General features: G+C 33.1%; 1 protein-coding gene across 2 annotated transcripts in view; it reads left to right on the top strand.

The window, feature by feature from the left end:
- Window positions 1–8,615, top strand: part of LOC145283508 (uncharacterized) — a 204,787-nt gene extending 196,172 nt beyond the window's left edge. The window contains exons 30-31 of one of the 2 annotated variants that reach the window (XM_080132343.1): window positions 923–1,193; window positions 7,967–8,101. In XM_080132343.1, coding sequence (XP_079988469.1) covers window positions 923–1,166 — 244 coding nt within the window. In that variant the 3' untranslated portion in view covers window positions 1,167–1,193; window positions 7,967–8,101. Of the gene's footprint in view, window positions 1–922; window positions 1,194–7,966 lie in introns of both variants that reach the window. The other variant, XM_080132342.1, reaches the window with a different exon arrangement.
- Window positions 8,616–10,364: the final 1,749 nt, after the last annotated feature.

The following is a 10,364-nucleotide window of genomic DNA, read 5'->3' on the forward strand; positions in this document are numbered from 1 at the left end:
ATATAGTCTTTTTGCTTAGAATGACAATTTCGCACTTCGCATGCATTTGCGCTCTGTTACACATGCTCGAGTAAGGAACTCACCGCAGTTCACCAAGAGAAAGCTTCAACTACCTCCCCACAATGACTTAGTCCACAATATATTTTAGTGTACATTGCACATTAGAGAATCTACTGTTGATTTTATGAAATTATTTTATGTAATCACTTGAATTAAAATTTAAAATGTCAAGTACAATGGTTCAGTAGAGCTCTAAGTAGAAACATGAATATTGAACGCGCCCATGTCTTATCAAAGAACGTACCGTTGATTTCATACGCCGGACCCTTCTGCTCGTGCGGCGATAAAACTTCTGAAATTCATTTATGATGTTACACTCTATAAAAGTGTTAATCTTGGTCAAAATTGGAATGCTCCTGCTTTAATCGGATTTCTTCGATTATCGATTTTCGATACTTATCGGGGACATTCCGATGCAAATTTACAAATTACAATGTAATTGTTTTAAAAAATATAGAATATGGACAACTGAAGCGCACCTTGAGGTCAAAACATAAATGATATTACAAAAAAGGCACCAAATGGTAAGAGAAGCGTTCAGATCAGTGTATCATACTAGAAAACTACCTTGATGAATGGTGCCGAATTTTTCCTAAACGTCGTTTTATTACCTATTCATTAGTCTTATTGACGTTGTTTTATTAGTTATGTCATAGTCTTATTGACGTTGTTTTATTAGTTATGTCATAGTCTTATTGACGTTGTTTTATTAGTTATGTCATAGTCTTATTGAGTGTTCATATGGCAGTTTCATTCTTTGTATATTAGGTTGAACAAAAATATTTGTCGGGTAAAAAACATTTTTGCACCAACCTAATAGTTTTACATTGTCGGTTATTTTTCTATTCACGTATATTTGCAGACAATCTTTGCAACGTGAAAAGGAGGGGTCGTCATCCACTAATAAAGCTGTTACACCGCAGCCACCACCAACTCCAACACCAACACCACCACCAACACATTCTCCTTTTCCTCTTCTTCCTTCTTCATCACCAACAAATCCATCACCGCCACCAGCTCCACAACTTCCTTTTTCTCCTTCTTCATCTGGTTCATTGGTTGAGGAGCCATTGCTTTCAAGCGATGTCGTTCAGATGCAAGCTTAAAAGGCAGAAGTTGAACTGTAACAAAAGGTCCTTAATCTTCATTTCCGCTTGATGTGTGTTCGTTTTCTAAAGCCAGTTGTATGGCCGTATCTTATACGCTATATAAACGAGTTAATTGTTTTGCTTTCTTTTGACCTTTGACCTTATCATTTGTAGTATGTATGTGTCGAACTGTTATTATTATGTTAGTGGATGTTATACTTCAAAATTATACTTTCTAATCTTCCTAAGGGATTTGGAATTGACCCCTTTAAGCTATACGCCGAACCTGCATTTATTTTGCGTTCCATGGAAACATGTACACATTATAAAAAAGGATCTAAATAATTACCTCCTTCTTGTCTACTGTGTTAATGAATTATTTCACTTCTCTTCTAAAATATTTGATTTTTTTTATTTTTTGCTTTTGCTGAAGAACAAAGTGTACTATCTATTCTGTTCGTACACTTCATCTATTTTTTCCTCGGTCAATTAAGGAGAAATTCTTTTAACTGTTGTCCCCATTCAGCTTTTTAAGAGCTGAATTTTCTTCAGATTTATTATCGGCCTTGAGGGATTTAGCAGAGATCCCAACAAACCAAAAATGGTCAACAATTCAAATATACAACAGATAAAGAGGAGAAGATACTCTCCTATTAAGCTGGGCAAGTTTTGTGTATTTTGACGGAATTTAAAGCTTTTACTTTTTGAAAAACAAATAGTGCCTAGCTGGTAAGTTAAAGCGGCAATCAAGATAGCTGATAAAAACACGCTGTCTTCGGAGCGTCAATGACGACTCAAAAGTCCAGAAATAAACAAAATACTCATAGAAATCCACATAATAAGTGTCACCATGACACTTATTAGGTGGATTCTTATCAGTATTTTGTTTATTTTTCGAGTTTGGGGCCATTATTGACACTCCGATTGCCGTTTTAATTTACCAGCTTGGAACTACTTGTTTTTCGAACAGAATAAAAGCTTCAAATTCCGTCAAAACACAAAACTTATCCAGATAAGTAAATGAGTAATTTATCTTGCCTTTGGTAACATTTACTTTTCTGCACTTATTTGAACTTTTTAAAACCATTTTTGGTTTGTTGGATTCTCTGCTAAATACACTACCTTTATGTGGCGGGCAAGTAAATACGGACAGTTTATTCAAGTAATAACCGGGCACTTAATTTTTACGAGGTGAATGTGAAGTGTCCTGTGTCCTTGTCTATTTTACACACAGGACGCATTTTACTGACGTTAAAAGAAACGCTCTTTTACACTATCGAAGAAATTCGTCTTTGAATTAAACCGCAAACAGACATAGTGCGTAAGACATTTGTTAAAATTATAATTTCAATATATAAATCATTTACCTGTGTTTTGTATTCTTACACTACATTTCTTTTAACATATTTCCCACCTTCTGCAAACAACAATCGCGCCATTTCATTTTACAACAAATTAGTTCAATAACTTGTATTAGTTCATGAATTAGGGATTAACACATATCTCTCTCATTTCCTTTCTTTTTCCCACTCTCTTTCTCTCAAACACACACACACACCACACACACACACCACATATACACACACACACCACATATACACACACACACCACACACGCACGCACGCACACACACACACACACACACACACACACACACACACACACACACACACACACACACACACACACACACACGCGCGCACGCCCCAACACACGCGTAAATTTTTGAGTTTTGGCTTTCATTATCTAATACTATTTTATATCTGCTTGCCGTTAATTATATACTCTTATACTGACTTTCAATTTACAATTCATTTTACTATATTATTTCGAACTAAGGTCATTTCATCAAATGTTCAATTTAGGAGGATTGTACAATATATCATTAGTTTAGATGATATTCTCATCTCACGTAATGCCTCTTATTTTGGTGGGAAGTAGAGTAATGAGAATATCTGTTCGGATGCCCACTTTTCCAGGATTTTTTTGTGAAGAGTTTTGTGCACCTGCTGCTATGCGATCATGTAAACATCCTCTCAGGGGTTACATTTTCGTTTTTAAGTGTACTGCAGTAATCGTTCTGCTGTCCTGCTTCCCAGTTGAATACAATACAGTAGCCTTCAAATCCAATGTAAACACATCCTTGTTGAGCTGTCCCCATAAATAATCAAATTCTACCCAATTTACACCATTAACGATTACTAAACTACCAATTTACATTCATTAACTCTAACCCTAACCCTAACCCTTATCCTCGAGTGGCTAATAGGGCATTGATAAGTGGTGACTCCCAGGTACTCCGCTAAAAAAACACCATATTACTTTCTTTGTTTTGACTGCCTCCTTCGCCTATTTCATCTCCTAGTGTAGTTGGGAGAAGCTAAAATGTAAAACTTTCTGAATTCATGTCTTAATACATATATGGTTAACATTCAATTAAAATAAGTGATATGTATTTAAAGTTTTAAGTGAATTCTGTCTTCATGGATCAGTTAAAAGAGAGTAACGATGGGATACGGGATCATCTCCATTGTTTTCCCCCAAAAGTTTAATATGTATTATAAGTTTAATATGTATTAAAAGATTAATGCATATTAAAATATTAATATGTATTAAACGTTTAATATATATTAAAAGATTAATATGTATTAAACGAATAATATATATTAAAATATTAATATATATTAAAAGATTAATATGTATTAAACGATTAATATGTATTAAAATATTAATATATATTAAAAGATTAATATGTATTAAAAGATTAATATATATTAAAAGATTAATATGTATTAAAAGATTAATATGTATTAAAAGATTAATATATATTAAAAGATTAATATGCATTAAACGAATAATATATATTAAAATATTAATATATATTAAAAGATTAATGTGTATTAAACGATTAATATATATTAAAATATTAATATATATTAAAAGATTAATATGTATTAAAAGATTAATATATATTAAAAAATTAATATATATTAAAAGATTAATATATATTAAAAGATTAATATGTATTAAAAGATTAATATGTATTAAAAGATTAATATGTATTAAAAGATTAATAGGTATTAAAAGATTAATATATATTATAAGATTAATATATATTAAAAGATTAATATATATTATAAGTTTAATATATATTAAAAGATTAATATATATTAAAAGATTAATATATATTATAAGTTTAATATGTATTAAAATATTAATATATATTATAAGTTTAATATATATTGTATAAATTTCATCCAAATAAGTTATGTTGTTTTAAATGAAGTTTGTCCCTCCTTTAAGGTTAATCAATCTCCCTTTAGTTAGAGAGGCCCGCTAGATTAAGAATGGCCCCTTCCATTGTCTTCCTAAGAAAAACTGATACATTTTTATAAATCTCTTAATTTTCGTAAAGGGGGATCTAAAATTGGCACAAAGCTGTTCTGTTCAGAGAATTAATTTTACTCATCCCAAAATAAGTGTTTTTCTGTATGTATGTATGTATGTATGTATGTATGTGTGTGTGTGCGTGTGTGCGTGTATGTATGTATGTATGTATGTATGTGTGTGTGTGCGTGTGTGCGTGTATGTATGTATGTATGTATGTATGTGTGTGTGTGCGTGTAGCTTAATGAAAACATAAAAATCTGAACTATTTTTACCAACTGTTATCATCATCTTGATTACGTTATATTGTGTATGTATATATGAACGTGTTTCTTAATTCAGCATCTGTTTTCATAAAAGGATTATATCTTTAAAATGTAGGAGTGAAGACCTTAAAGTAAAAATACATACCGCATAACTCAATAGGCCTGATATGTAGATGGCACCACTAATAAAAACTGAATACAATTTTGATAAAATATTAAACTTCATATGACATGTGTCAAAATTTGATTATCAATCGGATTATCAGTTTATAAATTACAATCAAAAGTAAAGTTATTGTTGAAAATTGTGAAAACAATGAAAAATCTGAATTTTGTGTGTTAATAAAACATTACTTTCTGATGAGAAATAATACTGTTCAAGGAAAGCTATAATGTAATAAATGTTATTCCTGACAGTGAGCCGTCGGAAGAATGGCTAAGATGCGGTATATTGTCTTTAAACAAGGTTGTGGAGACAAAATGATGCTAAATGTTCAGGTCGCCAATGTCCGAAAATAAACGCCAAAAGTCTAGATCGTGAATAAAAGTTGTGTAAGATAGCAGTTTTTCATTAACATTTATCGATGAAAAAGCTGTATTCAAAGAGGGTGCCGCGTTTGCTCACAGTCGATCAAATATAACAACGCATCGACGATTCAGAAACTGTTTAAACTCCAGAAAATGGTGTTTTAGCATCAATATGTACTATCGTATTACTGTACTGAAGGGTGGCTAACCCTATGCGTGTTGAACTGGCTTCCCCCGAAGAAAGAAGTTTTATGGGAGTATGAAATTCACAAGCGGTTCCCAGTCGTATATATATCTTCGTCAGGGGAGATGACGATGTTAGATTTCAGCAGCTCTTGCGAGGTGATATCGCTGTCCTCCTACATACACCGCTTGCTTTTCAAATGTCACCCATATGGTACTAGCCACATTCAACGTTGCTTGATTTCGCTGATTTGACGAGAACCGGTGTGCCAGCATGATTATGCTGTATAGCGTCAATATATTACAAAGGACGAAAGCTGGGTTAATCACTTCTCTTCAGAATCAAACCAGTATCAGCTGAGTGTACAGCAGCAAGTGAAAGGCGTCCAAAACAGCCGAGTGCACATACATTAGCAGACAATGTTTTTGCTTTCTGTTGTGTCTGCACAAATAATTAACAAGAACACGAAAGTAAAGGTATACAATGATATATTAGGAAGAAAAGTTATATACATATTTACATGTCTTCAGATATACTTCAGTTGGAGATATTCCGGCAGGTGGCGTGTTGCATATCTTACTGGAGGCAACATAGGCGTCTTGCTTATTTGGCGGTCGTTGCCGGACTCCCCCGGTATTAGTGATTGATACCTTTATATATCTCACTCACCCGCCTATGTTAATTAGTGGGCGTCTCCACAACAGTTTCAATATTTCTGAATGCAAGGTATTTTATTCATCGATTTCTCTGAGAAAGGAGGAATTATGTGTTTGAAAGAATAAATCTTACTCTCAAATGACCACAAAAAAGAAGAAGATAAAAACGCTATTTTAGTAAGATAATAGAGTGGGTCACATGTTCATCGCAACGATGAAAAAATCTATACGTATAATTTCTTACACATCCATTTTATTCTCGATATCTAACACCCAGTGACTACTGCAGACCTTAACATAATGCTCTGCCGAAGGAGATATGTGTCCAATGAAGAAATAATATCTGACCGGGGCTTATTTTGCATTCAAAGGCATATCCTTCGACAGAAAAATGTTATTAAATTCTTAGAGAAGTTTGAAATCAATGTATCACCCTAGAAGGAGACGATGCTGATAAAATCTGGTCGAATGCTTCCTAACAATCGTGGATTTATTTTATTGTGAAACTTGAATAATGCATTATGTAAACACAACATTATAAAAAAAATCTAGCTATATAAAAAGATGGCACTTTTGGAAGCAGAGAAGGATTATTGAATTCTTAATAATTTTATAGCTTTTCAAATTATTTATTTCTACTAATTTATATAAAACAAATATCTTACAAAATGTTGTTATGGTAATTTACAATCTTGTCTAATTAAAATTAACTTTTAAAAATGGTTAAAAACGAAACATTTATAAAAAATAAAAAATAAAAGCGGAAGAAAAATAAAAGTGAAATGTATTCGGGGTAAAGAAAAATAATATGAAATATTTTTCCTTCAAGTTTTCTCATGCTAACAATAAAAAAGTTTGAATGTAAAACAATATAAACATCATCTTGAAAAATACGAAACTGTTACTACAAAAAGTGTTACACTTAAATATCCGAGCACAATATGAAATCATGATTTACACAATATGGTATTAGAATATTTTGTTTTTGCTTTTATTTCAAACTAGTAGAGATACCCGGCCTTGCCCCGGGGAAATGTGTAACCTAATCTTATTAAAACTCCTATTTATCTTCCTCTATATATCAATCCCTTTCGCTCCAATCCATCTCGTTCTCTTCTGCCAAACCCATTTCTCTTTGGATGGATATACACACACATACACATCTAATTTATATATAAGATAAAATAAGTAGAGTAATTGGCATTTTATTTCCAAATTAGTACATAATGACACTGCAAAAGCGACCCCATCTCCAACGAAACCTGACCCCCTCATATAATGAATATTTTGAAATTTTAGATATGATTCATCCAGCGCAACACTGATTAGGAATGTATAAATTTGTGGATCTTTGTTTTGTAGTTTTCGACTTTTAGTTGGACAGAAAACACACAGGCAACTACCCTTTATATAATAGATAAGCTTTTGGCCAAAGTCTAACTTTTATATTTTCTTCATCGTATTGCTTAAAATTGGATTCATCGCGTTTTGCATTTGCACTCGTCATTGTTAAAGATTGTTAAAGAAATATATTTTAATAAATTACATGGGAAACGCCGGGTTTTAATCCCAAATATGTGATAGAATATGAATAATATAATTATATTATCAAAGAATATATTCTCACCAAAGTAAAACTAAGCAAGATAATAGAAACTAAACACTATTAAGAGAAGCAAACAAATATATTAAATGAAAGATGAGGAATTAAACTTAATAAAATATGGATATAAGCTTTTAATTTTTTTGCCGTAAAACGTAATTATTCTTAAATTATTTTTTCCTTTTTCTTCTAGACTAAATATCGAAAAACGGAAATCAAAGATGAATGACGTCAGCGATACCAATCCGGAAGTAAAGAACAATACGCTTGAGGTGCGAAACAATTTACAATATGGCGACGACGGAGTTTATTCTGGTGAAAATTACAGTAATTTCCTGCACCCTTACAATGGGTATAACGGCCTATATGCACGAATCGATCCCACCACCACTGTCAACAATTCTGATATTCAAACGGATGGAATGAACCGATTAACACAGCTGCCCCCACTGAGACTCTCACCCCTCGAAGACACCGAAATGACACCGAAAAGAAAGAAAAAGAAAAAGAAACTAAAAAAGGCTCTAGAAGATTCGGAAATCTGAAAACAGACAACAACAAATTAAAAGATAATTTTATTTTTCATTTTATGGTTTGCAGGGGGGGGGGAAGATACCTTCCCCTCCCGACAGATTTATATATATATTTTTCTGAATTTGCTATTTGTTGCGAACCGTTTTATGTCAGTACCTTTCTTGACAAGGTGATAAGATTTAAAATGAAACTTTAAAAAATATAACCTGACTTAAAACGCACATAATTACTGAATTTATTCATATCATATATGCATTAACCAACAGTTGCGATTGTAGAGTTTATTAAATTGTTTAATTTAAAACCAATACTAGATGTGTTGCCTTTTCTGTCGATGTTACGATTGAAAACTTAGACGTTCTTTTCGGACACACATGAACAGCAAACACTTCTTAGCTTATTTTAGAAAATGAAAATGATAAAAATAGTAATATTGAATATAAAGTTTGAAGCATGATCACAAATCTTTCTTCTGCTTAAATGGCCAACTGATATATATATATATATATATATATATATATATATAATTGCTTACTTTATTAATTATTAAATACCTACAGACACTAGTGTTTCATCCTTTCGAGAATCTTCAGTGTGCAGGGTGTCACGATTAACACCAGGTGATAGATTCGAACCCGGCGACAGAAGCTATATCTGGCTTCATTAGCAAGGACCGTATCCATTCGGCTACCGTTAACCGCGTGAAATAACGTTCAGATTTAAACATTTTATTTTTAAATGCTTTTTAAAACGTGCGTCAGAGTGATCTAATCATTATATAAGAGCTAAATTGACTGGCTTAATTCAACTGAAAGTGCTCAATATATGTTTATCGCTCTCTCTCTCTCTCTCTCGACCCATGACTATACTCTAATTAATCATGTATCTGACAGCGTAGGATTAGGTGTAGCACTCTCCCTTGATAATAGCGCCCAAATTTATGTATTTAGCGATATTAACGCACACCACAATAATAGGTATGGTTTCTCTAACAACATAGATACAATTGGTAGCATCATCCACAACTTTCCTATATCCCATTCCTTGACACAGACAGGACCAACAAGCCTCACCTCTGGATCTATTCCTGACAACATTATTTGAGGGTGTTATAACAAATGCTCATAGCCAACTCGGGAATGCTGACCATGCTGTGATAATGATAGACATCATTCTAAACTCTGGACCCCAAGTTGAAGAGCTATTGCTCAAAACGACAAGGTACTACAATAAGGCTGACTGGGGTACCATTAGAGATCACATCAGAAATGCATATGGGAAAATATCTTTTCTATTCCTGCGAAAAAGTGCGCAAATGAGACCACTGAATGGTTCAAAGCAGCAATTGAAGCACATGTTCCGACACGGAAAGTCTATAGCAAACCCCACTCTCCCCAATGGTTTACTTCGACTTGCGCAGCTGCCATTGCTCAGAAGCACTATGCAAACCGCAGATTTATCAGTACAAACAGACAAAATTTCTAGAAGCTATAAGTAATTGTAAGAAAGAAGTAGCCACAGATAAGAGAGAATATACCTAAACTACGAGAAAACGCATTGAAGCGCAAAAATTAGAAACTTTTGATTTCTGGAAAATCTACAACAGTGTAGTAAATAATGGACAATCAACAATTCTCCCACTATTCAACAATCATGTGGTTGTTTGCACGGCAACCGAGAAAGCTAACATGCTTGACCGACTGTTTACCTCAAACTCTACCTTAAAATCACCCCTTCTCATGTACATGATATCATAAAAACCTAAACACCTCAAAAGCATGTGGATCCGTTCTCATCCCGGCTGTGCTATTAAAAAAATGCTCCGCCGAGGTTGCTCCAGTTCTCTCTAAACTCTTCAAGTGCCTTAACGAATCATGCTTTCTTGACTGCTAGAAAATGGCTTCTGTCGTACCAGTTTACAAGAATTCTGGCATAAGAGCTGACCCATTAAATTATCGCCTCATTAACCTCCTCCCTCTTTTCGCCAAAATATTTGAGTCCATAAATTATCAAGCTCTAGCCCACCACAATTACAGATGCTAAACTGTTCGACCATC

This window comes from Euprymna scolopes, chromosome 8, assembly GCF_053919585.1.
Source record: "Euprymna scolopes isolate OS-2025 chromosome 8, ASM5391958v1, whole genome shotgun sequence".
NCBI classification, from domain to species: domain Eukaryota; kingdom Metazoa; phylum Mollusca; class Cephalopoda; order Sepiida; family Sepiolidae; genus Euprymna; species Euprymna scolopes.